This window comes from Podarcis vaucheri (assembly GCF_965113315.1).
Source record: "Podarcis vaucheri genome assembly, chromosome: 12".
NCBI classification, from domain to species: Eukaryota; Metazoa; Chordata; class Lepidosauria; order Squamata; family Lacertidae; genus Podarcis; species Podarcis vaucheri.
The window spans coordinates 44,071,161-44,089,468 of NC_138750.1; the positions used below are offsets into that span (position 1 = coordinate 44,071,161).

Consider the following 18,308-nt stretch of genomic DNA (forward strand, 5'->3'; position numbering starts at 1 on the left):
GGGAACACACTGAAACACCCTAAATAGCTTTGCAAAGGTAACTGGATAATCCATGGGTAAGCAAACTAAGGTCCGGGGGCCGGATCCAGCCCAGTCGCCTTCTAAATCTGGTCCGCAGATGGTCCAGGAACCAGTGTGTTTTTACATGAGTAGAATGTGTGCTTTTATTTAAAATGCATCTCTGGGTTATTTGTGGGGCCTAGGAATTTGTTAATTCCCCCCAAAAAATATAGTCCACCACCCCCCACAAGGTCTGAGGGACAGTGGACCGGCCCCCTGCTGAAAAAGTTTGCTGACCCCTGGGCTAATCCCATGCTGCAGACTACTGGGGAACTGAGCAGAGTGTCACTCAGAGACGCACACTAGGGAAAACAGGCACTCCTGATTGGCTGGCACTCTGGCAAAACTGCCCCCTCCCCGGCAAGGCCAATGGCATCATTCATGCTATATAGAGATGCTGCATGGTTAAATGCCTTCAAGTAATATGGAGAAGGTAGAACATTGTCTGTCTCCTATGTGTGCTCAGAGCACAGTACAGAACTTCTCTTCCCATTCCTATTTTATTCACAGTTTTATGTGCTGAAATATGAATGGACTGGGAGAAACATAGCAATAAACAAGCATAGCCTCAGAAACATTTTTTTCCATTCTTTTGTAAGAAAAGTACTCAAAATTAAGGGGAAAATCAAACTAACTTTCTCACTGAAATACAGAAAATAATAATGGTAATAGGAAGAAAAGTTTTTGCATGTAGAAGTTGAGGTCGGCTCAAGAGACCCTTACCCACAATTAAAAGTGTCTAAATCATTTTTTGATCCTATCTGTCTTTGTTTAGGATCAACAGAGCAACCATGCTTGAAACAAGGAAAACTTTGTAATTTCTGAATGTTTCTTATGTTTACATTATTCAGCATAGGGAATAAAGGAGTATCTTGACTTTCCAATATCAACAGAGCTCAGAACACTTTTCACTGCAATTCTTCATAATTATTTGCTTTGATTGGCTAATGCACTTCCACTCTGTCACAGCAATTACTTCTACCGTTATGGTTTGTAGCTATTGAATTAACCAGCTAATTAATCTAAATCTACTTCTGTTATGGTGATTCTGTTGCCTGCTTGGCCGCTCTTCTCTCTCTCTTTAATAAAACATATTAAAATAAATGTTTCAATTTTATATATATACCCTACCACTACAAAATAACATTAGTCACCACCAAGCAAAGTAACACTGCTTGCCATAATACACAGAAATGCACTGCTGGGCTAACACAACCCTCCCTCCCTCTATGCACCAATATAAGCAGTTCAGGTATATCAGGACTTCTGCTTGTAATGGAGGGAGGGAGGGAAGACTTTCCCATACAGGGAACCATTTTTGTGACCTGTACCATAGCATAAAACTAAACCATCTGCCTTAGCTTTAGTATTCAGTAATTTTCAACTCCTTCCTGCGACATCCTTGCTTTCTGTTTAATCCTGCAGCCCTGTACGTTCAAGGTTTTGGGGATCCATTCAAAAGTGTCCTACAAAACCGCAAATATAGCCTACCAGAGGCAACACATTCTCCCATAAGGATCAAAAGCATTTTGACTACCTAGTGTAAGAGGATGGAATAGAATGTTTCAGCTTGCTCTCCTCTGACTCCAGTGGTTTAGCACCTCTGATCTGCTGCATTGTTTAGAATCTGGATGAAAACCAGAATTTATAGGCTATTCTTGTTTTCACAGAATCATGTTTTGTTTCAATCCCAGTTAAATTATGAAGTGTAAAGAAGAGCTTCAGTTTCCCCCTTTCGTTATAAGTAGATCTAAATCCCGCATTTCATAGTCTGAGAGCCTATTTTGCAATTGATAATCACAGCTTTTTGCATCTATAGTTCAATACTACCACCCTTTTTACTGAACTATGTTTGGTGTGAATTTTTAAAATATTGCTCTTGCTTGGGGATGATACACTTGTCTCTTGGAGGAGAGGTAATGGCATATTTGGGCATTGGGTGGTTATCGCTTCTCCTGGTATGAGAGAAGCTTAATGCAAAGTTTTGAGTTGCTGGCATATAATGCTAGCTAGGTTATACAAATTGAATAACATCTCTGATGCAAAATGTGGGAAGGGCTGTAGGCAAGTCTTGATATGCTGCAATTTACGATAGTGTATGTAATGTAATCCAATGTTGTTGGAAGTTTGCTATCAAAGCACTTTAGTAACATCGTGGAATTAAGATCAATATGGTAATAATCTGTAGCTTTAATATATGTTTTGAGAAACCTCCATTTTAGCAGCGTAAACTTTGGGCTGCCTTGTTTACCATGGCTAAAATTTTGATAGGCAATGGAAGGATTCCAGAGTTTCAGAAAGCAGCGGCTTTTAAAATAACGGGGGCTCTTACAGGAGCTAGGAGATGGTATTTCAAAAAGATGACAACTTAACAGAAGAAGTATCCTACTGGGTAGGTTAAAAGAGACGCTCTCTGCAAGTCTTAATAGCAATTATCAGTACAATCCTTTGCAGACGTTTGTCCTATTAAGAGCACTGGAACTTAGTTCCAGGCGACTATGCAGCCTATATGGATGTTGTTGTTGTTATTTGTTGAATTTATATACTGGCTATCATCCAAAGATCGAGATCGCAGGGAGGTTTACAACATAAAAGCACAAAATCCATAACATAATAATGTTCCATTTAGATATAGGATTTGCTCATGCAAAGATACCCATAAAAGTTTCTGCGACTGGTTTTAAGTCATTATATATATATATATATATATATATATATATATATATATATATATATATATATATGCTTTCGTAGATTTTCACGGGTACAGGAATGCAGGTTTTGGTGTCTTCGGGTGTCTTCCCGTGTAAGAGTCGGGGTGTCTGGGCGACGTTTCGACGAGGTCTCACTCGTCATCTTCAGGCTGGTGCTTTCGGCTTCTTGTTACTGGAACAGAGCAGAATCTGGTGTTTGAGTTCCTATAAATACTGTTGAGGGGTGTGGTGTATAGCCTCCAACGTTCTGGGCAGAGAGGAAGTTCCTAGATTAGTGTGCCTTTTCTTCTTTTGTTCCTTAATTACTTGAGGGATATCTTGAGTGATTTCATGAGTGATATTCTGAATACCACTGGGTGGGTCATTAAGTGTAGATTAGTTGCTAAAGCTTTCGTGTCTTGACCTCTTGAGCTTGTGAAGAGTTTTTCTGAGAAGATGGCTGTGCTGCATTTAGTTGTGCTCTGGCTTGGCTTCGTGTATAGGGGCGAGCTGTGGTTTTGTGCCTTGTGCCAGCCAGATCTGTGTAGGGATTGCAGGGGGGTGCAGCATCCGGAGGTGCCACTATAGTTTGGCTACTGGATGGAGTCTGTAATATGTCTGTGGAGAGGGTCTGGGTTTGGGTCTGGTGTGGTTGATTGGTGACGGCGTTCTGTGTGCCTCTGGTTCTGGTGTCGGTTTTTGTGGGGAGGGCTAATTTCCAGATGTCTGGCAGGCGGGAAAAAAGAAAGAAAAAACTTCCTCTCTTTTCCAACACATGAAAGAAACAGGACACGAAATTAATTTTGCAGATTCCAAATTGCTCTTTAACATGGAACATCACCACAAGAGAATAATCATGGAAGCCATCGAGATAGAGAAACACCCTCACAACATGAACAAGCGTGACGACACGTCCCGCCTGCCAGACATCTGGAAATTAGCCCTCCCCACAAAAACCGACACCAGAACCAGAGGCACACAGAACGCCGTCACCAATCAACCACACCAGACCCAAACCCAGACCCTCTCCACAGACATATTACAGACTCCATCCAGTAGCCAAACTATAGTGGCACCTCCGGATGCTGCACCCCCCTGCAATCCCTACACAGATCTGGCTGGCACAAGGCACAAAACCACAGCTCGCCCCTATACACGAAGCCAAGCCAGAGCACAACTAAATGCAGCACAGCCATCTTCTCAGAAAAACTCTTCACAAGCTCAAGAGGTCAAGACACGAAAGCTTTAGCAACTAATCTACACTTAATGACCCACCCAGTGGTATTCAGAATATCACTCATGAAATCACTCAAGATATCCCTCAAGTAATTAAGGAACAAAAGAAGAAAAGGCACACTAATCTAGGAACTTCCTCTCTGCCCAGAACGTTGGAGGCTATACACCACACCCCTCAACAGTATTTATAGGAACTCAAACACCAGATTCTGCTCTGTTCCAGTAACAAGAAGCCGAAAGCACCAGCCTGAAGATGACGAGTGAGACCTCGTCGAAACGTCGCACAGACACCCCGACTCTTACACGGGAAGACACCCGAAGACACCAAAACCTGCATTCCTGTACCCGTGAAAATCTACGAAAGCATATATATATATATATATATATATATATATATATATATATATATATATATATACAGCAATGGATACATATGAAAAAGGATGGCCCTCTCTGTTGGGAGGGCATTCCACAGGGTGGGCGCCACTACCGAGAAAGCCTGGTTCTGGTTTTGGTATTGCTGTAACTGATGAACAAATATATTAACTTGTTAATTTGAGGAACAACTGTTTGTTATTTACTTATTTAGGAAACTCTCTTTGATCTTAGTTTCAGCCGCTGGTGGTGTGTGAACTTTCCAGGTCTTGTTCTTTTCAGGGCTTGTTTCTAGATACAGTGGTACCTCGGAAGTTGAACGGAATCTGTTCCGGAAGTCTGTTCAACTTCCAAAACATTCAGAAATCAAAGCGTGGCTTCTGATTGGCTGCAGGAAGCTCCTGTAGCCAATCAGAAGCCCTGTCAGACATTTGGGTTCCAAAGAATGTTCGCAAACCGGAACACTCACTTCCGGGTTTGTGGCGTTTGGGAGCCAAAATGTTCAATTCTCAAGGCGTTCAGGATCCAATTGTACCCTGCTAGATCCCCTTCCCCCCTGTAAAATGCATAGGGAAAGATCATTGCTTTCCCTTATTTGAGGGAACTGTCAGTGGCTTGGTACCATCAGCAGCCATCCCACCAATTCCTACTAACAATCAACTTAGTAAAATACTTAGAAAATATTTTCTCACCTTTGCATTTTCAATGCAAGGACAAATAGCCCAGGCTGCACTCGCCTGAACATCTGGATGAGGGTTTTTCAGTAAAGACCATAACAAACGAACACCATCCAAACGATCAATTATCCTAGTAAAGAGAGGCATTGAAGATATCAACTGAAATAATACTTAACATTCTATTTACTAGATGGTTATTGCGCAAGACCCATGTGTAACTTTTATCATTGAAACATCCCAACATCGTTTATAAAGCGTATCTGTAGAAATGTGGCTTTGAACGAGATACACTTTTTCAATGAATCCTCTACATTCCCCCGCCCCGCCCCCAGCACTTTACCTTAAAATTCTTTTCTAAAAAGTATAAAATAAAATAAACGGCATTATATAGCTAGAACCCTTGTAAACTTTAAAAATGAGCCACGTGACTTTTTTAACAAGCTGCATGCAAAGTCGAACCAAAATTCAAACATACTAGTTTCTTTCATATAGCAACAAATACTTTCCAAAACAAATATTTATGCCAAAAAACTATGTACTTAACTCTATATTGAGTCTATGTTTAATTTATTTACCTTGCTGTATGACATATTTTAAATTTCTATGTTGCTAACCTAACATTTGGAATTAAAATGGGTCACACCACAGTGCACCCTTTGTTGGGCATGAATAACGTGCAACTTGTTTCCTATGTGCTCCCTACTGACGAGACTAACACTGAATACCGTGTTATAATTGCTTAAACATACTGTAATCAAAGTATCTTCATGTCTAGCTGAAAAATGAATTATCATCAGAGTCATCTTTAAACCATCTGTCTTATGTTTATATATCAATCAGTCTAGGGGATCATAACTTCATATTAAAGTCCACCGAGTACTTTAAAACGAAGAGGAAGACCAAACAAAACTTAATATCCTTTACAAACATGGCTTTGTTCAGGAAGATATGTAAAACTCAAAGCAGATGAAGTGAAGATAAAGACAATCAGGCATACTTTGATTTATAACCTCAAATGTTTAATTCTACGCAGTTTGTCCACATCTTTAATTGTGAATACATTATTTTAGAAATAAAATAAAACACAGATTTTTACCCATGTAAAAAAAATCAAGCAAGAACATCTAATTTCTGTTCATTATGTAAAATGAGTTTGCCAGGAATGAAAAGTAAGTAGAAAATCAGGCCAGTACGTAATCATACAATTATTTTGATTCAGACAGAATGATTTAGGACACGAACTCTCTGTCTAAAGTAAGTACAGCTTTATTTAAATTGATGCAACCTGGTTATATAATTTTGCTTCCAGCATCCAGGTATTTGGGAGCGGAGCAAGGACAATGTGAAATGTTAAAACAAGGCAGGCCGATTTACATGGCCAGTACAAAGAACAGCAACTTCAAAAAACACAGAGGAAATCCAAGTTTAGACCACAAAGCAGTGATAAAATGATGATACAGTACACACAAAAACATATAAAAGGGTTATGCAAATCCTTCTCTGCAGAGGCAGTTTTAGGGCAGCACAACCAGTGCAGTTGCACCACAACAATGCTGTAGAACAGATTGTGAGAGGAGTGCTAAATTTCAGCATTATACAGGGCGCTACTGAAATTTGAGAGCCTAAAGTCCACCACTGTCCTCTGACATGTTTAGCAAGGGGTGGATTTGTCCTCCTCATATGACTGTGGAATGGAGATTCCTATGCAGAGGGAAAACACCAGGGCACAAATGTTTGTGCCCAACACAGGTTGGGAGGAGGCTCCACCCACTATAATAGGTGCTGCCACCCCCTCTTCACCTGTCAGTCTGTCTTCTCAGAACTGCCTGCTTCTTGGCCTATACCAGGTACGTGTCTATACTGGAACGTGTCCAGAGGAGGGCAACCAAAACGGTCAAAGGCCTGGAAACGATGCCTTATGAGGAACGGTTAAGGGAGCTGGGCATGTTTAGCCTGGAGAAGAGGAGGTTAAGGGGTGATATGATAGCCATGTTCAAATATATAAAAGGATGTCACATAGAGGAGGGAGAAAGGTTGTTTTCTGCTGCTCCAGAGAAGCGGACACGGAGCAATGGATCCAAACTACAAGAAAGAAGATTCCACCTTAACATCAGGAAGAACTTCCTGACAGCAAGAGCTGTTCGACAGTGGAATTTGCTGCCAAGGAGTGTGGTGGAGTCTCTTTCTTTGGAGGTCTTTAAGCAGAGGCTTGACAACCATATGTCAAGAGTGCTCTGATGGTGTTTACTGCTTGGCAGGGGGTTGGACTCGATGGCCCTTGTGGTCTCTTCCAACTCTATGATTCTATGATTCTAGGTACACTTGCCTTCGCGTAGCTAGTTGGCAGTTTCTACTAGTTGGCTAGATTTCCATCACCTGCTCTTCTAACGTGCTGTTTTCTGCCAGTGTGTGTGCACTACTATTCTTCATCAGGAAAGAAAAGTACAGTGGTACCTTGGTTTTCAAACGTCTCCGTTGACAAATGTTTCAGTTTTCAAACGCAATAAACCTGGAAGTAAGTGCCTCGGTTTTCGAACATGCCTCAGAAGTCAAACAGGAAATGCGGCTTCCATACTGAGTTTTCCATATTGAGTTTTCCGTTCTGAGGCTTCCGGTCTGAGTTTCCGGTTTTCAAACGTTTCAGAACTCAAACGGTCTTCCAGAATGGATTACGTTAGAAAACCGAGGTACCATTGTGTATCTAGACAACTTTAAAATCAAACTTACCTCTATTGATTTTAGAACTATAATCACAGTATTGAAACAAAACCAGCATTTTATCATCATCTGTAGAACACTTAAAAACTATGCCGAGTTCCTCTCACTGCTTCTCATATCAATCCCCAGGAGGCTGGCCATTAGAAATCACAGATTAACAGTTAGAAAACTTAGCTTGACAAACCATAATAGTAAAAGGATCAAGACCACCCAATGAATCCATGCTTTACTGTGGAGTCAAGAGCATTATCTTTTGAAACACCATCTGGGGCACTCTGCTTGCCTTCAAAATACCAGTTAACACCATTGCTATGGCTGCTGTAACGTTATACTGCCTTGAACTTGTCTTCCTTCCTGCACCCATTTTCTGCCTCCATTATCTGAACTACTCTATCTATACTTGGTCGGCCTTGATAGCTCCATACCCCCGCGCACTAGACTGCTTGATCCTGCAACAACATTGTCACACTAACTCATAGCAGAACAAGCATCAGGAGACAAAGCATTCCCTTGCAATGGTGATGAAAGATGAACCGGGTCCGCGTCCCTGCTCCTCCACATGCAGCTGCTGGGTGACCTTGGGCCAGTCACACTTCTCTGAAGTCTCTCAGCCTCACTCAACTCACAGAGTGTTTGTTGTGGGGGAGGAAGGGAAAAAGGATATTGTAAGCCGCTTTGAGACTCCTTAGGATAGTGATAAAGCGAGATATCAAATCCAAACTACTACTACTACTACTACTACTACTACTACTACTCTTCTTCTTCTTCTTCTTCTTCTTCTTCTTCTTCTTCTTCTTCTTCTTCTTCCTCCTCCTCCTCCTCCTCCTCCTCCTCCTCCTCCTCCTCCTCTGTGCCCTCTTGTCTCCAGGGCTATGTCAATTAGCCGTAAAATGAAAAAAAGAAGCTTTATAAAAGTAAATGCACAAAAACAAAACACACTCCTAGGAAGAGCTTCCAACTTGGAACTGGTTCTGTGGCCTTAACACGAATGAGATATTGGTTAGCCTTTTTGATTCTTGCATGTTTCTTTGGTTTGCTTGACGGAAAGGAGAAGCCAATCCAAGGAGATACAAGATAATTCTGGGGATTAGCATTCTGTCATCATTTGCAGAGCTCATGCGTGCACCTCTGTCTCTCATTCTCGCTTTGTTTATTTTAAATTTTTTATTCAGTTTAACAAAAATCACATATATTTGCAAAGCAAATTAACAAAAAAAGGATAAATTGAAAGTGTAACATTCATAATTTGGCATATTTTACATAATTTCAAATAAGTATTTTGGATCATGTGAAAAACGTGCTTTGTTATGCCACCATTCAGTAATCATTGCTCAATTATGTCCATGTCTCTTTTGCTCCAGATCTCTGCAAACTCTGAAAGGTTTCTTTTGCTGGTATTGGGGGGGGGGGGCGTTGAGAGAAGGAAGAAAGCTTCTTCCAAGAGAGCTGCTGAATTCTGGAACTGCTCTTCAACCTTGGAAGAATGCCAGTTTTACTTCTCCTGCTATAGTAAACATAGGAAAAGAGAAATGGGAGGAATTGTTTTGAGGTAGAATGCTTCTTGCCTTCATCCTTGGCAGGAACAAGTTTTGACCAATACAGACTTAGAGGCTCTCTCCACAGCTTCTGGTGAAATTGCTTCAGCCTAGACATCTTCTCTCCAGTGGCAGGAGGCTTCCACTTCTATGGCATCTGGAGAACTGTCTGTTAAGAAGGCTGTAATTAAATGAACTCGCTTGAGTCTGTGCTTCACAGGGGATAGTAGGAAAGGGCAACCAACTCACTGGGTCCACATGAAGGTGGGTCTCATGAAAGCGTCTCTCACTAGGCTCTGAGAAGCCATAGGGGTGGCTGGGTGTTGGCAGCCAAGCTTATGAGCAAGGATTTGCTTCCTACTGATCAGCTTGACTGGCTGTTGTTACTATAGTTGATAACTTGGACTACTTAGCAAGACTCTTGGGAAACCTAGGAAGAGTTTGCATCGCATGTCCAAGCTGTGGAGCTGTTGGTTTGAGTCTACAAGATTTTCCCTGTTTTGGAACATATATCATGTCCACCTGGTTAGGCAGGAGTTAACATCTTGAACAAACAAATATTTGATGTAATATATTTAATAGGGATGGGGTGGGGTTTTTTTTTGGGGGGGGTGTAAGTTTCTCCACCTGCTTCCTGGAATCCCGTTCAAGCTGTTTGTCTGCTTCTGATGTATTTGTCTATCTGAATCATCTGACCTCCTTACCTGCCATTTGTACTTCTTAAGAGCTGGATCTATTCTGATCACAAGTCTCCTCAGGAGTCTTCCGGCACCACATGTTTACCTAGAGGTCCTGGGGACATTATTCCATTTGACTTTGCCTTCTGCCGTGTTTTGCAGACTAGCTGTGGCTGAGGCTCATCCAAACGCCCCTGACAGGATATGATTCAACACAGCACATCTAATGGTTTCTTAAAATACTGCTGTATATAAGCCAATCTTGGCTACACAGCAGAATTGATTGCTTGTGTAATTTATATTGGAACATATTGGCTAGACCTTGATTATTGTTTGGGCAGTTGCTTGTTTAACCAAAAAGCCATTTGAAGATCTCCTGAATTGCCAGGGTTAAATCAGTTTTACTGCCAAGAGAGCAGTTCTAAATGAAGTCTCTCTTTCTACATGTTAACAATCTTATTCTACAGCAAGCCATTTCTGTGCTCTAATAATTTGATATTGAATATTTCCAGGATAAACAAGCCCCAGACTTACTCAAAGACACATGCACACACCCTCAACATCTGTTTCTTATATCTATCATTCTTTTTTGTTACGCCATTCTATGCCAGGGCTCTTGAGAAGTCTGACTGCATCTACTGCCAACTGAGACCACATACACAAATGTAAACAGTGTTATACTGACTATTATATATGTATATATGGTATATAGTGCTCCTTGGTAAGATTACAGGTTCCAAGTCTTACAAAGCACAATCTCATCTTTTTGAAAACCACAATGCAACTCTTTTAAACATAAAACAAAACAAAAAAATGGTTACAAATGGCTTTGATAAATAGTATGGTAAATCAGGGGCTCAAGCTGGTTAGAAAAGGTCTTTCATTTTAGTGCATAAGATTCAAAATCCTAACACCAATAGTTAGGTTTGATGTTGGATAAAAGGCAATATAAAACCTAACAAAAAATGTAAATGGATGATAGAATTAAAGACGACTGTACAAGATCACTAACATCACTAATACAACTACAGTTGGAAACAATTTTCCAAGAACAGATTCAAATTAATCTACAAAGAACTATTTATGACAGAACTAGTTTCTTTGCCCTGTGGATGGCCTATATAGCATGATTTAGTAAAATCGGAGTGATCTGTGTGACACACTTCACCTTTGCTGTTTGCACTGAAACTTTGGGCATCAGAGGCCACAGGCTGTTACTATACTGAAAACACATGATTGAGTCAACTGACACAAGAGAAATTTTACTCCACTGCAGATGCTGCATTCCAAAAGCTGGGCAAATCCTTACAGAATGCTGCAGACTGTCTGCTCACTGAGCCTGTTTTATCTTCCCTATATTGTCTGCACTGCTTTTTCTTATTAATTCACCCTTTCCACTTGTGTGTTATTGGGGAGGGAATATACAGCAAGGTTTGGAGGCAAAACCAATTTGAAGTTTGAAATGTGAAACATGACTTTATTGCCCTCAGTTTTATAGTTACCAGTATCTACAAATAAGACATCTGTAGATAACGAGATAAACATTAGTGCTCATGTTAACACCTTTTGAAAATCCTTAACGTTTTCTAATGCATCATAGTTAATACTGGGGCTGAGCAACTTTTCTTCCTGTTTACGTTAAAAATGGGACACCTTTTAAGGCACTGAAACAAGGGGTAGAACCTTCTGATTTTTCTTCCTCAGAAATTCATTTTCTTGATCATAAACCAAATCTTCTAATACATAGCACCTGCATTTTATTGAAAAGAGAAAATTCTGGCTCAGGACTGCAAGCTAATACAGTGAATGCTTCCTGTAGTGAAAAGAAGAGAGATCAGAACCATAATTCAGGTAGAGGAAAATGGCCCAAGTTTTATTTTTGCCTAAACTATCAGCAGATTTCCTCTCTCTTAAACAGACCGAGCTTTGAAAGACCACAGTTTTAGGCATCAATTTGGGTTGATTTGGGTTCTTTTGTTGACTACATTTCAGCATGAAGCTGTCCATACTAGAAGAGCAATAGGCTCTGAGCAGCAGAGCAGTCCTGGGGTTTTGCTTCTGCCGATTGGTTGTTTGGATTTATTTGCTGATTTATGGCACTGCCTCTATTAGGTTAACTAAAAAAAATAATCATCTATGATCATCTACGATTCTTTGTGAGACACGATGTGCAAGCGATTTAATCTATGCACCCCTTTCTACCACTTGACTAGCCCTGTTCATGTACATATGGCATGTTTACACTTCTGCACTATCTTGCCACTGGGTGACAGCCAAAGCATGGAAACAAATGCCCCTTTCAGGCAATCAGAATCACTGCACCGCTCCGTGAATATCAAGTGATTTAGGCAAAACAGAACAGGAGGAGCAGAAGATAGCTATCTCCTTGCAACCTTGTTGATATATAAGCAGCGAACTGTGACTTTCCTCATATAGAGTCAAAGCAAAGGCCGACCTGAACATTTTACTGGAACATTTCTCATGAAATTTTAATGCTGGAGCCTCAAACTGTACAAGCTTTACATTATGCAAGGCAAATATCAACAGTTCTCTTTATAAAATACCAGCCCTCTTCAGTTCATGATCACAGTGTGCAATGCAGGGGGGTGGGGGAAAAAAATTAGTTTGGTATTTGCTTAGTTTCCATGTACAGCTACTGAAATATTCAGTTTAAATAGCACTTCAGGAAAGCACTCTTAGAGCTCCAAGTATGCAAATTATTTTTTCAAGCCTAGATGTGCAGAAAAGTTGGCAAACATACTTCACCCAAAAGCACCTCAAAACAGAAATTTATAGTCCAGTTTTAGGTGGCTAGGATTCAGATATTACCTGGGCAGAGGCCACAGCTTGGTGGTAGAGCATATGGCCTGGAGGCAGTAAATTCTGGCATCTTCAGGTGAAATGGACTTTGGAAAGCTGCTGCTTTCTAAAGAAGACTGTACTACACTAAATGGACCAGTGGTCTGAGTCACTATAAGGTAGCTTTGTAGGCTTATCGGGCTTGAATTTTCCAAACCTTGGAAGGTACTGATATTTATCTTAATATTAGATACTATTATTATTTAGTTCTCCTGCATATCTTTGTACATTGTGGGTGTATGTAGGTGTATATATAAAATAATATTAGAATGCAAGTGAATTCTTCTGATTTACAAAGTGGACTATCGAAGCTCAGCAAAATTACTTTCCCAATAAAAGAACCTCTCTCTACATAATCTGGCTTCCATGTTACATTACTGTATGTTTGGACACAGGGGCCAAAGACCCAAAGATTCATCAAATGTGGCTCACAGCTCTGAACAGCTGCTGTCTCCTTTCTTCCACTGGGAGTTTACAAAGCAGTTTGTAATATGACACCTAGGAGTTCCATTTAAACAACAACTTTTTTTTATTCCACTGGGTTAAGCTAAAGAAGTTGTTTGGATTTTGGCCAAATATTACAAATACTACATTACATCTTCTATGCTTGTAATATTTGTAAGTATATTTCATGTCCATCACTGACTTCACAAAAAAAGAATCTATATTGTTGAACCACTGGAGCCTCATTCACAGCCAAATATTTTAATTCTGTAATAAATATGATAAACCAGGATATTCCATTGCATAGATGACAGCTCTATAGGGCTGAGGCATCTTCAGTCCCCCTAAGTCTGCTGGGCTGGGGCTGAGGCCCTCCAATCTTGAGGGGGCAGAAGAGGCTGAGTCCTTCCTTGCCCGCCCATCTCCCTCCTCCCTTTTTGTCCACTGTGCTCAGCCGCCTTGGGAAATGCTGCATAGCATCTGTGACAGTCACATGATGTTGTGATGCATGTGACATATCACACACACACACACACACACACACACACGCCCCCCGCCCAATGTTGGGCACAACTCGGTGCCTCTATTCCAAAGTATGAGCAACATTTTGTTTATTAAAAAAACGAGGAACCTTTCCTTGTTTGGTGCCTTCATTATACAGTGGTACCTCGGGTTACATACGCTTCTGGTTACATACGCTTCAGGTTACAGACACCGCTTACCCAGATATAGTGCTTCAGGTTAAGAACTTTGCTTCAGGATGAGAACAGACATTGTGCTCCGGCGGCGCAGCAGCAGCAGGAGGCACCATTAGCTAAAGTGGTGCTTCAGGTTAAGAACAGTTTCAGGTTAAGTACGGACCTCCGGAATGAATTAAGTACTTAACCCAAGGTACCACTGTACATCTTTAGGCTCCAGGCAAAAACAATCCTCTTCAACCAGGCTTTTGGATGATTAATATTCTACTGTCTTTTAGATGTGTTTGTGGATGAGGGGAGTTATTGCTTCATTTTGTTTTAACCATTTATTTTTGTGCTTTTATTTTGTGCTTTTGTGTTCTTATCTTGGGAACCGCTCTGAGATCTTCAGAGGAATGGTGGTATATAAATTTAATGAACAACAACTACTACTACTACCACTACAACTACCACCACTACCGTTACTTACATCATATTTTCAGGTTCTGTTGCACAGGATCCCACTGCTTTGTTGACATTTACGAGGAGAGCCTGATTGGTTCCAGTGAGTAAAGCGACAAGGGATGGGATTCCACCACATCTGCGGATAATGCTCCGATTTGCTTGTTCTTGGCAACATTCACCCAGCGCTCCAACAACATTCACAAGGACTTCTTCTGGCTGATCTGTTAGTAGGCCAACCAAAGTTTCTATAGCTTTGTACTCCCGGAATCTAAAACAAAATAAAGTAAAGAATCAGCGTTAACTTCACCAGAACGATATATCCTGAAAACATTTATGGAGCTAATCCTTCCAAAATCACAAATTGGGCACAATATTTCAGGAACTCTTTAAAAAGCATTGGTGTTACATTGTGCATGTATTAGGCTTTAAGGGCATATCTGCACTACACGTTTAAAGTACCGTATTGTTCTGAATATAAGCCACACCTTTAAAATTTAGGGGGGGGGCAAGAAAAAAAAAGACAATACCCAAATATAAGCTGCTTCCTTAAAATTCCACAGGAACTCACACCTGTTCTGTTTTACCGTATGTCTGTTTCAGCAGCAGGATCGTAAAAGCCTATTTTTGTAAGGTCACAAATTTAAGCCGCACTTTAACTTTTCACAGTTGGAATTTGAGGAGGAAAGTGAGGCTTATATTCAGGTCAGTACGGTAATTCGAAATCAGTTTAGCTGTAATTGTTAACTTCAAAACCACAGGGAACTATTGAGTTTGAGGAAGGTGTTGAAAACTCCAGTAGAAATTCCTTAGCCTTTTCTACAGTTCTCACAATCCTTTAATTAGTTCTTAAAGAAATTTGAAGTTGAATTATATATAATACAGATATAGCAGAAGGTTCTCCCATCTCCAGGGGAGGTACATGGGATAAGGTATGCTGTATGGTGGCACGACAAATATGGAAACCTCTCTCTCTCTAGAACTGGCAACTGTCATTTTAGTGAGCATTATTAGTGCGCTGCTGCAATTAAGGACCTGTGGGTACAGGGCAATATACAAATTTAAAAAATAGTAATGAGTGGCTGTGTGGCTCCATGGGTGGCCTCTCTAGGATGGCAATTTTCAGGATGGGTTGGCTTTTTTTTTACTTGCTCTTGTACCCTGCCATGGGACCAAAAGAGGATGCTAAAAATATCCTTAAATAAAATACAAAGATCACTGTCACAATTCTTTAAAATACATGTCTATATTCATGAGAGCTAGCAGCACCTCTTAACATAATAGGACAGGCTCCCCTGGGCACCTTGGTGGAGGCATTTGGTCACTGAAATAACCCTCCCTAGTTGGCTGGTGGTGAATGGCGCACGCAGAGGGGTTCGGAGGGAAGAAAGGCAGAGAAGAAGAATTTGGATTTGATACCCCGCTTTATCACTACCCGAAGGAGTCTCAAAGCGGCTAACATTCTCCCTTCCCTTCCTCCCCCACAACAAACACTCTGTGAGGTGAGTGGGGCTGAGAGACTTCAGAGAAGTGTGACTGGCCCAAGGTCACCCAGCAGCTGCATGTGGAGGAGCGGAGACGCGAACCCAGTTCCCCAGATTACAAATCTACTGCTCTTAACCACTACACCACACTGGCTGGCAGGGGGAGAATGAAGGAAGGGATGGAGGAAGGAGACAGAAGGAAAAGAAGCAAGCAGAAAGGCAGGCAGGCAGACCAATGAAAGCGGAGGTGGAGCAGGTGGAGCAGAGCAGAGGAAGTCACTGGCAGAGCATGAAAGGCAACTAAAAGCAATATTTTTGAGTTTCTTGTCTATGGTCTCTCCCAGCTTTGGAGGTGCTGCTACACCTTGCCAAGGGTGCAAGGGTTTTTTTTGGAGGGTGCCAATACAGTCTCTTGCCAAGGGCGCAAGACAGTAGGGTCCACCTCTGAACACAAATGCACATTTGCAACATCTAAAAGGTGACTTTTAATCATGCATAGAGCTGTTAAATCTCTCTTCCTTGGATGTTTGCTTTGTCTCTACATGAAAAGATGCTAAATATATATAGCTGACAATGTGAAAATGTTATCCATACTTTGTCACGTTTTCTTTGCTGATTGCACATTTCCAGATTGCTCCGGTCACTGCTGCCAGAAGTTCTTTGTTTCCAGAATTACCAAGCAATGTAGCAAGAGGTTTGAGGCCTCCATGCTGCCTAACGAGCTCACGTGTTTCCTGGTCTTCAGCACACTATGTAAAAGGGGGGAAAGCCAGAAAAAGTACGAGCATACATAGCTGAGGCCTATAAAACAGGCTTCCACAATGAAAGTAATGAGAACAATCCAGAGCAATGCTGCGTGCTCAAGTCATAATAAGTTAAATGGAACTTGGGCCCATTTAGCCTTGTCTCTAGTATGTAATCAACAGCTTCACAAGCACCGCAAAAGCCTTTTCCAGTCAAAAGCTTCATTTGCAATCCAGTGTGAATATGCTGCTCCTGTGCCAGAAGACTTCTCCACTAACTTCGTTATTAAAGGTTGCTCCTGCATCCATGATGGATCTGTCTCCGATAACAAAGTCAATGAGGAATCCCCTTCGAAGCAGACACTTTATGGAGCAGGATTTCAGGATCTTCAATCATTTTGAACACATTAAACGTCAGGGTCCCAGATTAGGGAACAACACCCACCCTCGAGAGCAATGGTTCTCCACCTGTGGGTCCCCAGATGTTGTTGGACTACAACTCCCATCATCCCTGAGCTCTGGCCTTGCTAGCTAGGGGTGATGGGAGTTGTAGTTCAACAACATCTGGGGACCCACAGGTTGAGAAAGGCTGCCCCAGAGGGTTTTTACATAGCAGTGGAACCACTACAGTCCTGCTGCACGCAGAGGACAGGATGGGAGGCTGGCTGGTTGTTGTGCCCATCTGGAACTGGTGCAGCAGCTGGGGCTGAATAGAACCCGATGGCATCATGTGACAGCAGCAGGGCTACCACAGCAACCAACAGCTCAGTCCTGCCCCTCTTTCCTTCCCCAAAAGTCCCATTTCAGCACCTCTGCTGACATGTTTGACATGTTTGGGGACGTCCGCCAGCCTGCAGGTCAGGTAAACAGAAAGGGAAGCTCCACACCAGCCAACCCTGCCCCAGCCCGGCACAAAGGGGGTTTGGATGACTTTGTAACCTTCCTAGCTGTACCGTTGAAATTGCAAGGCTGTACTTATTTTATATGCTTTGTAGCCATTTTGACTAGGGCATCCAATACAGTTGGCAGCATCTTACAAAGCAAGGCATGTCGCGAACTGGGTTGCTTACTATTCCTTACGGAACTTTTTGCTCTAGTTGAAGTACTCGTCTGCCTACTTCACCACTATCATGCTTATAAACTCATGTTAACTATGGAGTTTTTCAGTCCTCTTGGTAGGGTAGGAGGATACAACTCGCTTTCCAATATTGCCCAACCTGTGCAATATTACTAGATGAAATAATACGCAGGAAACCTCAGCTGGCCTGGAAGCATCCCTTACCTTAAAAATAGCACTGGCACAATGCATTTGAAGCTCTTCATTGTCACTGTTCAGATTTTTCACAAGATTCTCTATCATCTTCTCATTTTTAATTGCGAGTCTGTAGCTTGGCTACAAAGGCAAGTTTTATGTATTAAGTTAAGAGATGTATTAACAGATAAATTGCTATTATTCAAAACACAAAACACGATAGTAGAACCTTGATGATCCAAACCATATTTATGCAGAACCTTTACAGGGAATGCTCTCTAGCTTGTTTACAATAAAATTGTTGTTTCAACAATGGCAGCACACACCATGGGCATAAATATATCAAGATACTAAGTGGTCCTGAGACTCCGATTAGAACAATCCACCACATAGTTCTATAGCAAAGACCCTAAGCT

At 41.4% G+C, this 18,308-nt stretch overlaps 1 protein-coding gene across 6 annotated transcripts in view; it reads right to left on the reverse strand.

Moving 5' to 3' along the window:
* ODAD2 (outer dynein arm docking complex subunit 2) overlaps positions 1 to 18,308 on the reverse strand; it is a 93,025-nt gene that overhangs the window by 22,724 nt on the left and 51,993 nt on the right. For all 6 annotated transcript variants that reach the window (XM_082193749.1, XM_082193750.1, XM_082193746.1 and 3 more), the window contains 4 exons: positions 17,923 to 18,033; positions 16,492 to 16,646; positions 14,442 to 14,684; positions 5,057 to 5,171 (listed from right to left, as the gene is read on the reverse strand). In XM_082193749.1, the coding sequence (XP_082049875.1) occupies positions 5,057 to 5,171; positions 14,442 to 14,684; positions 16,492 to 16,646; positions 17,923 to 18,033 (624 nt within the window). The remainder of the gene's footprint in view (positions 1 to 5,056; positions 5,172 to 14,441; positions 14,685 to 16,491; positions 16,647 to 17,922; positions 18,034 to 18,308) is intronic.